The following is an 18,082-nucleotide window of genomic DNA, read 5'->3' on the forward strand; positions in this document are numbered from 1 at the left end:
GCATGCCAAATATCAAGTTGCTATCTTCAATATTGCAAAAGTATTCATAAAATGAGCGATTTTGGCCACCTATATATGACCTCTGACCTTGAAGGATGATCTTGACCTTGACCTTTCACCACTCAAAATGTGCAGCTTTATGAGATACACATGCATGCCAAATATGAAGTTGCTATCTTCAATATAGCAAAAGTTATTGCAAAATGTTAAAGTTGGCGCAAACAGACAGACCAACCAACCAACCAACAGACAGGGAAAAAACAATATGTCCCCCACAGTGCTCCAGCTAGGCCTAAATCTAAATCGAAGGGCGCCTTTTTATTTTTTTTACATATGATTATTCATAAATCTTTTATTACATTGTAATTACTTTAATCCTCATTGTAGACATTATATTTGAATGGTTTAATAATAATGGGAATAATACAATTATTTATAACATATAAATTAACATGCAATATGAAGCATTCCAGAAACACCCGCGCTCGTACATGCCCTTTTCACAAAATACTGTGCGTCGAAAGTGCCCTTTTGACAAAAAAGCACCCCTGCCCTTTTCAAATCCTAGCTGGAGCACTGCCCCACTACTATAGTGGGGGACATAAAAACTAACAAATAACAGTTGCTTGGCCTAAATACACCATTAGGTTTGAGTAATTTTCCTTTGAATGCCGTCACCGGAATTAGGTCCTCTCTAAAAAATGGCAGACAGCTTTGACCAGGGCTACTTTACGAAGCCGAATCTTATTTATTTAAGCACATATTTGCCAAATTCAGTTTGGTAAATGTAAATAGAGGATTTTTCCATCAAGGTATGTACACAATTTTGTGTTGTGTTTGTTTACTTTCACTTCTTTTTAAAAATCTATTCTTACCCCCACTGAATTTGGTCCTTCGAGGATAGTATTAAAACTTGGTGATGGTAATCGCGTACGATAATTATGCATTTGATTTCTTAAAAGTTCAAAACTGAATGAGCACGCTGTTTTTTTTAAGCAATTACCATTAACATTGTTCATTATTGATTATATATTTTGTTGATGTAGATTCCTCGAGGACTGCGTGTAACTCGGGTGCTATGCAGCAGTAAAAGGACATTGTCATGGATGGCACAGTCATGCTCTTTATGCCAATGACACCAACTGTATGGTATTGAGGGTTTGGGTGTATTGTTTGTCACACAAATTCTTTTAAGTGAGACATACATTTTTTACATTAAAAATTTGGTTAACAGGAATAACTTTGAGTTGTACATATGAACTCATAAAAGCTCAGAGCATTCAAGAAGAACTCTAAAATGTATTGATAGATCCTTGTTTAAACCAGTCATTCGAATTAGTATTAGTATTGATATTTGCAAATCGAAACTAAACTTATAATCACTCAAAAATTAGAGTAATTCTTCATATTCAATAAATTGTATAATTCCAATGCACTGGCATAGTGAAACGTATTTGAAAATAAATAAATCGCAATATATTTCATAATCAATGGATGGTGTAGAATCAAAACAATTATAATACAACAAAGGCAATAAACGGCATAAATTAATGATTAATAGCACTTACATCACAACCCTTGATAGAATTGCCGACACCATATTTAAAGATTGTGTGCCGTCGTCAAGACCGATATAACTATACAAGGTAGCTGTACGTTTTTTAAATCCCTATGGTAGACATCTTTAATCTGGTGACGTCATGGTCATGTGATATAAATATTGACATAATGATTATATACACCAGATCTGTTTGACATTATTAAAAATAACATACAGAAATTATGTGGGATATAATATCTATATATTTTATTGTAATACTTGCATGCGGTTATTTGATATGCAAATAAATAACTGAAACTATAAACCTAATCGAAACTGAAAGTACAATTTCTGTCAAAATTAATATGGTTCATTATTATTGCAATGGCTACAATACACTATACTATTCAGTCGCGCAAGCAGTTCAGGTATATTTGCATTCTCATAGCAGAGTTGTCGTTCGTGCCTCAACATACATGTAATGAACGTAACATGTCATGAATGTAATGTGAATGTAATGAACCCGTTACCGCAGTGTAACAAAGTAGTTTGTTTGGCCCCCGCTGGGTATGGGAGGGGGTCTTTCCCTCCCTACGATTTTTAATGTCAATGTTATTCACTGCCTTTCCTGTATTTTTCCTTTAATAAGTGGTGATTGAAGATACATAGTTTGCTATTTAAAAATCGTTCAATCTTATATGAACTCTTAAATAGAGTTAAGAACAGGCTCAAACTTCATTTTTTATGTAGATATCTGATAGCACATTTCAAAAATCAGTACCGGGTATCTAATCACAATGTAACATCACCAACTTGCATAGGATTCAGGATGCACAGCCCTTGTATTGTATTATAGTGCATCTAACAAACAAAGTAGTACTAAAGAAGCATATGACATACACTCAGTACATGTATATGCCCCGGAATCTACTGATGCCAAAAGCCACATATAGGTTGCCTGTCCGTTTGTTTGTTCCTTATTTCTGTCCGTTGAAGATTACTTCAAAATGACATGTCTCACATTACATATTAAATAAAGCTTCCTAAAATGCTTTGATACCATAAACACACGCAAATCACAATATCCTCATTTTCACTTTGACATTGACCTACTTGAGGACTAATTCAGAAGGTCCAAAGTTTTGGTTTACCAAAAAATTAGGGTTTCGTCTAGCATCAAAAATGCTATCTGAAAAGCTGTGATACTTGAATCAATGATGTCTGTGAACACTATGAACACATCAACCACACCTGATCTCATTTTCACCTACTCTTTGAAATTAAAAACTTACATTTATAAAGTCTAAATTGTTGGATAACCCAAAGACGAGTTTCATCTCACATTGATATCAGTTGGTGAAAAGCTGTGAAACTTGCAAGGATGATGTATTTTCAATGTCAACACACTCAATCTAATATGGACCCTGACCTTGACCTACTATTGGACAAAGACTTTTTCAAATGGACCAATACTGGAAAGTCTTCCACCAGGAGCTCTGCATTTATTAAAAGCAAGTTCTTGTTTTGTTAATGAACACATAGACCGTTATCAAAATTGTGAGAAAAAACTTTTTATTTTAACTTTGATTTAACTGGTGGCCTTTAATTAACAAATGTAGGCTTAAGTTATGTTTATTAAACAATTGGAAATAAAAAAGTTCTCTTCTCAGGGATTTTTGATAGCCAATAATACAAGTAGTTAAACTTTGATATCTTATCTTTCTTATTTCTCTTCACCCCGGTCGGAGCATAGGGCCTTTACCACAGCCCTCCATCTGGTTCGGTCCATTCTCGGGCTTTCGCTTCTCCCCATGACATCCTTATCTTGCGAAGCTCAATGTCCAGTGTTCTGCGCCAGGAGTTTGTAGACCTACCTCTTCTTCTTTGTCCTTGATGGTTCAAATCAAGGGCTTGCCTTGCTATGTTGGGCTGGGTTGTTCGCAGCATGTGTCCGATCCATCTCCACTTCTTCTGTAGTATGGAGTTCATAACTGGTTTCTGCCCTGTCCTTGCCCATAGGTCCTGGTTTGAAATCTTCTCTGGCCATCTTATCCTTAGGATCTGCCCAAGATATTTGTTGATGAATACTTGCAGACTTTGGTCCAGGCGTCTAGTCCTTTTCCAGATTTCAGCGCCATAAAGGAGGACTGTTTTGACATTGGTATTAAAGAGCCTGATCTTTGTTTTCCAGTGGATGTTCCGATTGTTCCACACTGGGCTCATTGTCCCAAATGCGTGGCGTGCATTCCCTATTCTAGCATTTATGTCTTCTTCTGTACCTCCTGTCTTGCTGAAAATACTGCCCAGGTATGTGAAGTGGTCAACTTCTTCAATGACTTGCCCTTCTATGTGAATGCCTTGTCTGCTGCCTTGATTAATCCTAAGGCATTTTGTTTTGATGATGTTGACCTCAAGCCCTGTTGATCTGATCGATTTCCTGCAGATTTTCTGTTTTCTGCTGCATGTGGGCGCAAGTGTGGGACAAGCGCCCGATGTAATCAGCGTAATCAAGGTCTTCCAGCTTGCTCTGAATGGTCCACTGTATTCCTCTTGGTGTATCATGTGTTGTTCTCATTATCCAGTCAATGACTAGCGAGAAAATCATAATGAGAGAGAAGGCAACCCTGTCTCACCCCAGTGCGTACTTTGAAAGGTTCAGAGAGGTCCATGTAGTTGATGACTTGGCAGAGGTTGTTGTTGTACAGGCTCCAAAATATAATGACCATCTTGCTTTGGATGCCGTAGTGCATCAGTATTTTCCAGATCGTGTCTCTGTCCACTGTGTCTTCCTGCTCTGAAGCCTGCTTGTTCTTCTCTAAGAAGATTGTTGACTTCGGCTTTCATTCTCTCTAGAATGATTCTTGATAGTACCTTGCTGGGCATGGATAGCAGCTGGATACCTCGCTTATTGTTGGAGTCGCTCAGGTTGCCTTTCTTTGGAAGCTTCACAAGATATCCTGTCTGCCACACCACAGGAACTTCTTCTGTGTCCCAGGTCTGTTGGATGAGGTCAAACATGATGTCAGAAGTGACGTCTGTTGATGCCTTCATCGCTTCTGGTGGGATTTTGTCAGGCCCTGGGGCTTTCCAGTTCTTTATCTTGTTGATGGCTTGTGTGATTTCCTGTTTGGTTATTGGTCCTGTGTCAATTGGCAGATTAAGACCCTCTTCTATGGTGGGGGGTTGCGTAACTGGTGTCCCATTCATCAAAGTGCTCCTTCCACCTTTTCAGCTGGTCTTCTGGCTTGGACAGGATGTTTCCATTTCGGTCTTTCACTGGAGTTGCTTTGGCGTCCTGCTAGCTGGCAAGTTATCTGGTATAGGGTAGCCATGTCATTTTGTTGTGCAGCTTTTTTTGCTTAAGCTGCTTGATGGTCAATCAGTGTCCGTTTGACTTGTCTGCAGCTCTTTTGTACCTCCTTTTGTAAGGTTCTATATTCGCTCTGGACTCTCTGTGTCTGTTCTCTGTAGAAGCCTTTGACGAATTGCTAGTGTTTCGTTTCAATCTTATTGATGGTACTGTTAGAGATCCATGTCTTGTGGGTTCGAGTTCGGAAGCCAAGGCTTTCTTCACAGACAGATTTTAAGGTGTTCTTTACCTGTTCCCATTTCTTCTACAGGGAGTCAGCATCTGCATCCGCCAGAGCTTCGAATTGTTTCTCAGACTGATGGAGAACTCTTGCTCGTCCTGAGATGTCTTCAGTTTGGTGATATCGAAGCGTGGACTCTTTGTGTTCCCTTGCTTTCTGACCCTTGCAATTCTGACCTGAAGCTTTGCTATGAGGAGTTCATGGTCTGAGCCAATCTCTGCTCCTCGGTAAGCTCTGACATCGCTGAGGGTTCTCCTCCATCTTCGCCAGATAGCCAAATGGTCAATCTGGTTTTTCACTGACTTGTCTGGTGATGTCAATGTAACTTTGTGGATATCTTTGTGAGCAAATATCGTGCGCCTATGACAAGGTCATTCAGTCCACAAAAGTCAGTGAATAACTCTCCGTTTTCATTGATTTCTCCAACTCCTTCTTTCCCCATGATGAGCTTCTTTCCTGTGTTATTACATCCTTCCTTGGCATTCATGTCTCCCATGACTATCGTGATGTCGCTCTTTGGGACTTTATCTAGGACGCTCTGGAGGTGGCCATGGAAATCTTCCTTGGTGTTGTCATCTGCCTGGTTTGTAGTTAAGAGTTAAACCTGGCTCTCATGATCCTGTGATTGATTGGTTCCCAATCAAGAAGGCTCTTGTTACAGTTTTTGTTAGTAGCAATCCGACCTCGCTGTGGTGATTGTCTTCTTCGTTTTTTGGTTCAGAGAACAGGAGGGTGTTAACAGTGGCTAGAATGACTCTTCCAGCTGTTGCCTATCTAACTTCACTCAAGCCCATGATGTCTAGGCGGAACTTCTCCATCTCTCTGGCCAATTGAGCTGCCCTTCCTGATTCATATAATGTTCCCACATTCCAAAATCCTATCAGTGAGATGTTCTTGGAGGAAAGTAGTTTTGTTCGCAGATTTCTCTGTTTCATGCGCTCTCTCCCTGGTTGATACCGTAAATCCTCATGTTGTGTTGCTGTGATTCAGGTTTCTGTAGCGTAGTAAATTATAAAACATGTTATATTTAAAATTACATTTTTTCTTTTCTGAGAGGAATGAAAGATTATTTCATTATTAAATCTTTATCCTCAAAAGCTAACAAAAACTCCAAAATACAATAAATTCAGCATTTCTTGTTCAATATTACAATGATGGATTAGTTTTATCTTATGTCAAAAGCATTCAATCAACGTAAATTATGGCAAACATAATATATAAAATTAAAACAGTTCAAGTTTGTATAGACTCTTTATTGACAAAATCACTAGCAATATACTTTTATAATGTAGATTAATGAAAAGGTAATGACACACAATTAAAGGAATAAAACAGCTAATGGATGGTTGTATAAGATACAATTTAAGTATCTATTTTTGTAAAGATGGATTTCTTCTGACACATTTTTGGAATTTTGTTTGAATATTAAAATTTAGACATACAAATAGAAAACAAACTTTACCTCTAGCGCAAACAAAAAAAGCTGGTTCATAGAAAAGTAAAAGAAGTGGTACAAAATACACATGTCACTGCAGTATAATGACTTTGCCGTACGACTTTTGAAATTGTATAAAACCTATACAAGTAAATGTAGCCAAATAATTTACTTCAACACTTTCTTTAACAGAAATCTGACTAGAATATGGTCCAAGAGAATAATTGAACCAGCAATTAAAGAAAAACACAATCACAACCATGTTTGTCTAATATGTCAACATTCTTTGTTTTTTTTCAAATGCATGATTTCTTGAATATTAATACCTGCGTAATCAAACATGTATAGTGATTAAAAAATGTATGTAAACAAGACACACGTAAATAAAATGGCTAAATTTGCAATAAAAGCCAACGATAATACTCAAAGAAATGGCACACAACATCTGAAAGTGATTAAAACACATTTTTTTGGCATGGCAAGTTTGTTTTTATAAATCAACTCTGGACAAGAACCAAAGTTATATGACTAATAAATTGAATAAATAGAAAATAAACAATTTTGATTTAGCAATAATATATCACACTTACATTTGAAACTGAGACATTGTATTTGGAATTAAGATGTGCAAAGGCTTCAAAACCCTTCATAAGTGGTACCTACCAACATGTTTTACTCTTTATAGTGTGGTGATTTTTAAACCTTTTCCAGTTAGAAGCAAGGTGAAAATGGCTATGTGCAAATAGCATAAAACCAGAAAACCACTTTCTATTTATAAGTTATGAAATAAAGATTTGCTATTAGGCTACTGTTTTTCTTGAAGACAGAACAACGTGATAATATTCTGTTGCTGTTTTTTGTATCTTTTACAGGGATTAAACAAATAATTGATCCCAATGACTAGAATTGTAGTTGTTTTTGAACTGTATGAAAGCAATAAGAACTTAGGGTTGTCCTTGTTACATTAACATAATATGCGTACATAAAAATAAAGCAATTATAAATAGCTGGATATTCTACAATGTAAATAAACAATACAATTACAAGTGTAAATATGACAAGCAAACGTGTACCGACTAGCTTATAAGCACCTCTACTGAACTGTAACTAAGGAAATATATACATAAAATATTGGATAGATCCAACATGTACTTACAGCTGCTTGTAAGTTTCACACACATTAACAATAGTAATATACAACAAACAAAAAAATACTGAAGCATTAAAATACCAGTTGAAAATAAAACTCTAAATAATAAGTAATAGTAATAAAATGTTTTGATCTTAGGTTTTTTAATGTATTTTTCTGTTAAGAGTTAAATTTTGGCTACTCATAAAATAAAACTTACACAAAAATGAAAAGAACATAAAACAATAGGTGCTGTGTTGTAAAAAAAGCCCAGGCAGGGAAGTTTGCTGCTCCAAACCAATGTTCATATCAATATCAAAATGATAATAGAGCATTTTGGACAAGTAACATTAAAAGCACATGAACACTCACAATCAACGAATAGTTCGTACATCATTTCCAAAAATAAAGTTAACACATAAAAAATCAATGTTCCTTAAAGAAATAGCCAACATTTCAATGCTAAATGTGGTCTGGTAACATATATTAATCAAGATAGAAAATGCTTTTCTTTTTGTGGGACAATATATTCAACACATGTTCATGTACCATGTAAGCATTTGTGTGTCGTATGAACAGATATAATTGAGGGAAATTTAAATGGAATATATTGTGGCACAAAAAAATAAGAACAAGCATTTTGTATCTCATTAAATCTATGTTACCATACCACACCTACTTACCTAGCGTTGACATTTTGGCTATTGCCATAAGGAACACAGATTTTTTATGGGTTAACTTTATTTCTCGAAATATTTTGTGAAATTTTCGTTGATTTTGAGTACTTATCTTACTTTAAGAATTGTTTGAATATGATATATGTAGCAGTCATTAGTTAACTGAATGTTTCAACATGTTACAAGAAATCATTGAATATTACTCGCAGTGAACAAATCAGGGGCATAAGTAACAACATACAATACTATAAGAGTCTTTTTGTTATGCTGAATAAATGTGAATGCATGTCTTTTAAAATTTAACATACACCAAACATTATATATAAAAACCTTGACTTATAGTACACAACTAATATCATTATTTGTCTATTTATATCTTCCAATCAGCAAATGTTACTAATAACACATGATCTTAGAATATTTCACACATATTAAAAGATGCAAAAGCATAAAATATATTCCATGTTTTTCAGCCAATGCGTGTTTATCTGATAAAATTTTGTCAGAGAATAATCAAATAAACATATATAGTGTTTGATAAACATATTAAGGGAATGTGTACCATGAGAAATTTTGACTTGTACCAAGATGCAAATATTTGACTTGCATAAAACACCACCATATCAAAGTAAAGAAGTTTATAGAGCACAATCAGACAAGTCTACCGATAAGCACATTAGCAGATATCAATAATAGACTTCCAATTTGCAACAATTTGTAATTTAATTAGTGGTTCACACTGTAACAAAAGAATTCCTAATGATAGTTGATTAGCAAAAATTAATATTGGAATTATAAAACATAAAGACATCTGTTTTCATAGTTCTAAAGTTGTGATATTATTCATTCTTTCTATTGGAATTTTGATTTCAAACATTTAAACAATAGTGCAAATTAAAAGACAAATTTCCGTGCAATACCTCCATTGAAAGGTATTTACCTTCTTTGTTTAAAACCTGGTAAATAATAGATAATGGTTATTGGACAACGTGTTGGGACATATTAAGTTGACTTGAGAAATATAAAATCTATAAAATTGTGTTACAATACAGTTGACTGAAAACAATTTTTTTTATCACAACACATAATCACATAGAAAACCGGGCCAATGAATAATATACAGACCATTATAAAGATATCTACTTTCTTGCTTTAAAGTAAAGTAGACAATTAATTTAACATAATTGACTTGAACCAATAACAAAGAATAATAAATAACCTTATTTAACAAACAGACATGTATGAAAATAAACATATTACAACATCCTATTTGAAGTTAATTTCAAAGTACATGTACTTGGAAATTAAACGCCGAGGCTTTCCCCAGAGCTTCTAAGTGCAGTGTTTCCCATGTGCCTCAATTTCCAAATCAGATGAACTTCTTTGCTTTAATTCCAATTATTATTCTTTTAAGCTTGTTTAAGTTTTGTAAAAATTAAGAAATTGGTAAAGGAAACATACAATTTTCATTGTCAACAAGAGATGTGTTTGTCAAAAACACAATGCCCCCTACTGCGCCGCATTGAAATAAAATTTCTATGTATCATTTAGCAGGTATAGAAATCATATCCATGTAAATGTTATTACATGTACTTCCCTTGAATTTTGTCCAATACAACTGGGGCGGGGGGGGGGGGGGGGGGGTCTGACCATGTCAGACATCACTGACAACCAAGGCCTGTGGTTTAAAAAAGATCATAGCCAGAGTTGTTCATGTATCTATGAACATAAGTCCACAGGTATGTAATGAACATCAAAGAAATTATAATTATATCATTAAAAAAAAAAACTTTGCAAAATCAATCATTTGGGTTAAAAATAATCAAAATAATAAATCTGTAGATTAACTGTGAAAAGAACTTCAATTCTTGGTAAGGAAATATATAATATGAGATTTATAATTATATAAATTACTTCCCTTGAAAAGAATTGTCTGTAACAAATCTCTATTTTTAGTAGCAAATAATTAAAAGCCACTACCGTGACTGTAGATTCACCACTCAAAATGTTCAGCTCCATGAGATACACATGCATGCTAAAAATATAAAGTGACTATGATCAATATTGAATAATTATCTCCCTTTAAAGCTTATTACTTCTCTTACTTACATCTGTATTTTTTACCGTAGACCGTAAAGGATGACCTTGACCTTTTACCACAATGTGTTTGTCAGAAACACAATGCCGCCTACTGCAACGCTTTGATTTATTTAACAACAAGGGACAAAATTGTCACAAAACCAGGTTTTCATTGTGAAAAAAAAATCTGATAAAGGGAGAAAACTCAAACTGAACTTTTGAAATGACCACAAAAAATTAAGCCCCTTTGTAAGTTTTTTTTTTTTTTTAATCTATTTTTAGTCGTGGCGACCTTGACATTGGAGATATTGACGTGATTCTTTTGTGGGACACACCGTCCCATGATGGTGAACAAATGTGCCAAATGATTTTAAAATCTCACAATGAATGACATAGTTATGGCCAGGACAAGCTCATTTATGGCCATTTTTGACCTTTGAACTCAAAGTGTGACCTTGACCTTGGAGATATCGACGTAATTATTTCGCGCGACACACCGTCCAATGATGGTGAACAAATGTGCCAAATGATTTTAAAATCTGACGATGAACGACATAGTTATGGCTCGGACAAGCTCATTTATGGCCATTTTTGACCTTTGAACTCAAAGTGTGACCTTGACCTTGGAGATATCGACGTAATTATTTCGCGCGACACACCATCCAATGATGGTGAACAAATGTGCCAAATGATTTTAAAATCTGACAATGAACGACATAGTTATGGCCCGGACAAGCTTATTCCGCCAGCCCGCCAGCCCGCCAGCCAGCCAGCCAGCCCGCCAGCCAGCCCGCCCGCATTCGCCAATCTAATAACCAGTTTTTTCCTTCGGAAAACCTGGTTAAAAAATATATACATGGGCAGGTCAGATAACTATGTCCATTTAAAGCTAATTACTTCCCATGACTTTGTTTTTTCAACCTTAGACCTTGAAGGATGATGTAAACCTTGAAATTTTACCACTCAAAATGTGCAGCTCCATGAGATACACATGCATGCCAAATATCTATGTGCTATCTTCAATATTTAAAAAGTTATGGCCAATGTTAAAGTTTTTTCGGACGGACGGACAGACTTACATACTGACTGACGGACAGTTCAACTGCTATATGCCACCCTACCGGGGGCATAAAAATTAGCTTGTTGGAATTTATGGGTCTATGCCACTTTGCCATAACACAATGCTGGGACAAGGCCTGATTTTTCAATTAAAATGGATATTTTTTCACTGCAAAACTCCACCAGAAACAATGACATGAAAGATAAATATATATATATTTGAAATAGCTTTAGGATTGCTTTAAAAAAATGTTTTACACCATTGGAATGTATAATATAAAAAACAGTTGAAGTCATAAGTTAAATCCATATCCATTACTAGCACTGAAAAAAGTGATATGGTCTGAAATGTGGAATAGCATTCTTAATAGTTGTACAACAAAAATGTAAAACTATTGAAATAAGCATGACCAAAACTGACGAAAAGACATGAAATAACAGATTTCTCCCCCCAAAATCCCAAAAGTAACACAAAGAAACTATTACAGCATTATCATTTGTTTGATGTCTATAAAATCAACATTTGTGTACATAGTTCAACACCATAACCACACTTTTTATACATGTAAAAGCTATTAATGGATGAATGTATAAAACGTTAATGAAATTAACATATCACAAAATTTCACACATATTTAAAAAAAAATTAACATCTTTGTTTCAATGTGTCTTCAAGAATATTTAAAATTACAATAAATAGTTTATCCTGCAATTAGTTAATTGTGGACAAATATAAATACAATGCAAAAATGCAGTATCTAAATTCCTTTCACCCTAACAATTAACACAGTTTAGCCACTAACAATGCATTCAGATAAAATTCCTTTGTGCGTAACAAGATAACAACATACAAAATATACATGCAAGCACCCACTAACAATCAATACAGATAAAGTTCCTTTTCGATAAACAAGATAACATACACGCAAATACACTCTATAAAATAAGACTTGCAACACTAAATATCAACACCAACCATGACAAGATTTATCAGTACAAAATCATGCCATTATCGACGACTTTTTCCGCCTCATCCGAGAATGAACATTTGAGTTTGTAGCCTGAGCAAAACATACACACGACGTTCAGAAAATACAAGGCTGCAGCCCCTGGTATCAAGTAGAAAGAGAAACCCAAGTTCGTGTATTCCCGGAATGAGAACTTTTCCCATTCACCTTTCAAGAAGCAATTTTCTTTCAGGTTCGTGAAGAAAAGGGCAAGAAACATGGCCATCTCCAGAATGCTGAACAGAACTGTAACAAACAAGCCAGACATGACATCTCATCTCATATGAGCAGCATTCTGGGATATCTGGGCTTAATGCAGTCCGCACAGGCTGATCAGGGAACACTTTTCGCTTTAATGGTTTAGGTGGAATGTGCTCTCCCTGATTAGCCTGTACAGACTGCACGGTATATCTGTGACAACTTTTTCCACACTTGCATTGAGCCTGTTTTTCCAGAATGAAGCTGGCATAACAAAACATCCTATTAATAAGCTATTTCAATGTACTGTAGGAAAAGAATCACATTAGGTACAGGGTGTCGTTGAAAAGGGACAGGATGACAAACTGTACCAGTCAGGTGACAATAACAGCTAAAACCTATTAATTGTTAAAGGGGCCTTTTCACGTTTTGGTAAATTGATAAAATTAAACAAGCGATGTGTTTGTGAAACACTATGTCCCCATATATTTGACCTTTGACCTTGAAGGATGACCTTGACTTTTCACCACTCAAAATGTGCAGCTCCATGAGGTACACAAATATCAAGTTGCTATCTTCAATATTGCAAATGTTATGGCAAATGTTAAAGTTGGGGCAAACAAACACACAAACCAACCAACAGACAGGGCAAAAACAATATGTCCCCAACTATAGTGGTGGGGGATATAAAAATTGTTTCAGATTCGCAAATTTTCGTTGCATTTATGATATTTGTGAGGAAACAGTAATACTGAACATTTACCATGCGCTTAAATAGCCATTATATGTATCTTTTTGACGATTAAAAAATCTGAAAATTATTAAGCGTTGCAACATGAAACGATTGTATAATTATGACAGTTCTGTTGTTGTCGTTATATTTTGTGATACTACCAGGATTGATTATATAAATTATAAAATACGTGTCTTATTGCATAAGCACAGATGGCCAAGTGGTCAAAGCGATAACCTTTACTCCAGGGCTCCAGGGATCAGTGGTTTCAGCCCAGTTGATGGTTACTTTTTATTTCTTTTTTTAGCTCACCTGATTGCTAAGGTGAGCTTTTGTGACCAGTCTTTGTCTGTCGTCCATCCACATTTGTTCGTTAACACTCTAGAGGCCACATTTATTGTCATTTTCATGAAACTTGGTCAGAAGATTTGTCCCAATGATATCTCGATCGAGTTCGAAATGCTGGGTCAAAAACTAGGTCACTAGGTCAAACAAGAGGGCCTGAAAGGCCCAAAGTCGCTCACCTGAGACAACAAGATATTATTGGGACAAATCTTCTGACCAAGTTTCATGAAGATCGGAAAATAAATGTGGCCTCTAGAGTGTTTACAAGGTTTAACTATAGCCATATAAGGAAAAATGCCCCGCCCCCTGGCAGCCATGTTTTTCAACCAACCAGCATCATTTTTGAACTCTTCCAAGATATTATCGTGATGAATCTTCTGACCATATTTCATGAAGATTGGACAACAAATGTGGCCTCTAGAGTGTTAACAATTAAGGTTTTACTATAGCCATATAAGGAAAAATGCCCCGCCCCCTGGCGGCCATGTTTTTAAACAAACCGGCATCATTTTTGAACTCGTCCAAGATATTGTTGGGATGAATCTTCTTACAAAGTTTCATGAAGATTAGACAATAAATGTGGCCTCTAGAGAGTGTTAACAAGATTTTACTATAGCCATATATAGCCATATAAGGAAAAATGCCCCGCCCCTTGGCAGCCATGTTTTTTAAGCAAAGGTTACCATTTTCAAACTCGTCCAAGATATTATTGGGATGAATCATCTGACCAAGTTTCATGAAGATCTGAAAATAAATGTGGCCTCTAGAGTGTTAACAAGGTTTTACTATAGGCCATATAAGGAAAAATGCCCCGCCCCCTGGTGGCCATGTTTTTTAACCAACTGGCATCATTTTCAAACTCTTCTAAGATATTATTAGGATGAATTTTCTGACCAAGTTTCATGAAGATTGGACAATAAATGTGGCCTCTAGAGTGTTTACAAGATTTTACTATAGCCATATAAGGAACAAGAGGGCCTGAAAGGTCCAAAGTCGCTCACCTGAGATAAAAAGAAATGACCTGTTCCTAGCAGCCCAAGATATCAATAGAACAAATGTTCTTACCAAGTTTCATGAAGAATGAACAACAAATGGTCCCATGGCTGAAATGGAACCATTTTTTAACCTGTCCATGATATTATTGGGACAAATCTTCTGACAAAGTTTCATGAAGATCCAACAATAAATGTGGCCTTTACAGTGTTAACAAGGCAAATATTCATGACGCACAACTGAAGACAGACAATTGACAAAAGGTGATCACAAAAGTTCACCATGAGCAAAAAATAGTATGCTCATAAAGATTGTCACCATGTGTGAAGATCAGCAAGTGTCATTCAAATTGAACTAAAAATGTGACTAAAAGTATTCACAATGTTTTACTATTAACAACTGTGGTAGTGCGGTCTCGTTCGCTTACGCAAGTGAACCGGTCACGGGACGGTTACGAGTTGTGTAACTTTGTGAGCACTTATGCAATATGGAAATATTTATCGAGTCTAATTAAAGAACGCTTATTTCTAACACACTTACTGGTTGTAATTCAATTAACTAAAGGTGTCCAGTCAGATACGCCTGAATACACTCAAAGAATTAATCTATAAGTGAAAACCAAAGCAGCTTTAATGAAAATAACTAACTTTAGTCTAAAGAATCTATGCATCGTTAAAAATGAACAAATACAGCAAATACCTTATTGAATGTAAAAAGAAGTTCACAATCTGTCAAAAAAACTGATATAAATATTAGTTACTGTTAGTCTAGAAGTTGCTTCAAAAAATTTAGTTTATAAAATAAGTCTAACTTTATTTAAAGAACACAATTTATGGAGAGTGGAAAACTCCAGCGACTCAAATGTAAACAAGGGCTGTTTGTAAAACATGCATGCCCCCCATATGGGCTGTCCATTGTAGTGGCAGCCATTGTGTGAGTACGATTTTTGTCACTGTGACCTTGACCTTTGACCTAGTGACCTGAAAATCAATAGGGGTCATCTGCGAGTCACGATCAATGTACCTATGAAGTGTCATGATCCTAGGCAAAAGCGTTCTTGAGTTATCATCCGAAAATCATTTTACTTTTTCGGGTCACTGTGACCTTGACCTTTGACCTTGTGACCTCAAAATCAATAGGGGTCATCTGAGAGTCATGATCAATCTACCTATGAAGTTTCATGATCCTAGGCGTATGCGTTCTTGAGTTATCATCGGAAAACCATTTTACTATTTCAGGTCACCGTGACCTTGACCTTTGACCTAGTGACCTCAAAAACAATAGGTGTCATCTGCAAGTCATGATCAATCTACCCATGAAGTTTCATGATCCTAGTAGGCGTATGCGTTCTTGAGTTATCATCCGGAAACCATTTTACTATTTCGGGTCACCGTGACCTTGACCTTTGACCTAGTGACCTCAAAATTGATAGGGGTCATCTGCGAGTCATGATCAATCTACCCATGAAGTTTCATGATCCTAGGCGTATGCGTTCTTGAGTTATCATCCGGAAACCATTTTACTATTTCGGGTCACCGTGACCTTGACCTTTGACCTAGTGACCTCAAAATCAATAGGGGTCATCTGCGAGTCATGATCAATCTACCCATGAAGTTTCATGATCCTTAGCGTATGCGTTCTTGAGTTATCATCCGGAAACCATTTTACTATTTCGGGTCACCGTGACCTTGACCTTTGACCTAGTGACCTCAAAATCAATAGGGGTCATCTGCGAGTCATGATCAATGTACCTAGGAAGTTTCATGATCCTAGCCCCAAGTGTTCTTGAGTTATCATACGACAACCACCTGGTGGACGGACCGACCGACCGACCTACCGACCGACCGACCGACCGACATGAGCAAAGCAATATACCCCCTCTTCTTCGAAGGGGGGCATAAAAATAAATAAATACACCAATAGGTTAACTTCGCTTATCAGTAAAGATCAAAGATAAGGCTCTACAGTGCATTAGTACATGTACAGTTATTTTATGACATAGGTTTATTAAATTGACATGACGCCTTATCAGTGATCGCTCCGCCCACATAATCACGTGGCTCAGCGGGAAGAAAACCTAGACAAGCTAACACCAAAATGGCTTCTTTGCCTATAGACTGCATATAGATTTGCGCGATATTCCGGATGATTTTATGGACTTGTTTAACACCATATTACACTTGTAAAGGGGTTGATGCCATTTAGCATACATGCCATACGTCCCGATCTCGGCGGGACAGTCCCGCTTTTGGGCCCTTTGTCCCGCTGTCCCGATATGAGACGATTTGTCCCGACATTCGTAAAAAACGATGTTAAGTCTATAGGTTCCCAATAAAATTTGCTATTCAAGCTCTGTTTCGCTAACACTTACCCCCCGCTAATCCCTTTATTGCCCCCAATTAACAATCCGATTCTACTTATCGTGTGTACCAGTGTTATCAGCGATTTATCGGCTAATTATTGATTTCATCAGGCATTCACACCATGGTAGTCTTCAAGATAGCGGTCGCTTATTGCTATCGATAGTTGTATTATAATGAAATAAATGTTGAAAATGTGTTAATTTTTGTATTTGTTTGAAACGGTTTACAAAACAATTGTTTTGTAAAATTAACTCTACGTCATTGATGAGTCTTTTACATTAAATTTTTAGTTCATAAATAGCCGGATAATCCGAATGTGCAATATACCAAAATCGCAACAAACAGTCCAATAAGTGATACCCATCCCGTCTTGTGTAATTGGGTGTAATTGTAATAAAAACAACGAGGTGCTATGCATGACAGTTTGACCCTACTCCAATTAAGCTAAAAACAACGAGGTGCTATGCATGACAGTTTGACCCTACTCCAATTAAGCCGCGACAATTGACAAGTAACAAACTGCGCATGGATACATGCCTAAAAAAACAACGTGTTGTTATTCATGATAGTTTGACACTACCCCAATACAGCGCCTGACAATTCACAATTCAGTTTATTCTGTGTATATAAGAAGAAATATGATTCTTAACATTAGAGAAAAAAATTCAGAAAGAAGAAAGAGAAAATCTAGACCATAAAATGGTTGAGGCGTTGTTGAGAGTTAAAATGAACACAAAACGGTTTGCTTCCACCAAAAACCTACCTCAGAAATGTGTACGACCGCGCATTCCGTGTGTAACTGATGTTACTGTTCGGTAGATAGTTTACTGTAACCCGTACTTTCAGAGTACTGGATAGCCTCCCTTGCGTTTATGTTTGCCATTGAAATTAATATAATGAGTATTGTTGTCGTAATGTTCTAGATTTTGTACTC

At 36.2% G+C, this 18,082-nt stretch overlaps 3 protein-coding genes across 8 annotated transcripts in view; all 3 read right to left on the reverse strand.

The window, feature by feature from the left end:
• The window catches only part of LOC127858168 (receptor expression-enhancing protein 1-like), a 166,040-nt gene extending 163,853 nt beyond the window's left edge, over positions 1 to 2,187 (reverse strand). For 2 of the 4 annotated variants that reach the window (XR_008038778.1, XM_052395139.1), the window contains exon 1: positions 1,569 to 2,187. Coding sequence is in view for 3 of the 4 variants with exons in the window: in XM_052395139.1 (XP_052251099.1) it covers positions 1,569 to 1,600 (32 nt within the window). In the remaining variant the exon portion in view is untranslated. The remainder of the gene's footprint in view (positions 1 to 1,568) is intronic. The other 2 variants (XM_052395140.1, XM_052395141.1) reach the window with 2 other exon arrangements.
• A 1,111-nt stretch (positions 2,188 to 3,298) lies between these two features.
• LOC127857220 (uncharacterized) lies at positions 3,299 to 4,102 on the reverse strand. Its single transcript, XM_052393635.1, has one exon. The coding sequence runs from the start codon at positions 4,100 to 4,102 to the stop codon at positions 3,299 to 3,301; it is 804 nt and encodes a 267-aa protein (XP_052249595.1).
• Positions 4,103 to 6,362: 2,260 nt separating this feature from the next.
• Positions 6,363 to 18,082, reverse strand: part of LOC127858169 (clarin-2-like) — a 45,917-nt gene continuing 34,197 nt past the window's right edge. For 2 of the 3 annotated variants that reach the window (XM_052395142.1, XM_052395143.1), the window contains exon 4: positions 6,363 to 12,762. In XM_052395142.1, coding sequence (XP_052251102.1) covers positions 12,500 to 12,762 — 263 coding nt within the window. In that variant the 3' untranslated portion in view covers positions 6,363 to 12,499. The remainder of the gene's footprint in view (positions 12,763 to 18,082) is intronic. The other variant, XR_008038779.1, reaches the window with a different exon arrangement.

Source organism: Dreissena polymorpha, chromosome 14, assembly GCF_020536995.1.
Source record: "Dreissena polymorpha isolate Duluth1 chromosome 14, UMN_Dpol_1.0, whole genome shotgun sequence".
Lineage (NCBI taxonomy): Eukaryota > Metazoa > Mollusca > Bivalvia > Myida > Dreissenidae > Dreissena > Dreissena polymorpha.

Bases quoted from the DNA above. Each gene is read 5' to 3' on its own strand.
- LOC127857220 (XM_052393635.1), bottom strand. From the start codon at position 4,102: ATGATACACCAAGAGGAATACAGTGGACCATTCAGAGCAAGCTGGAAG.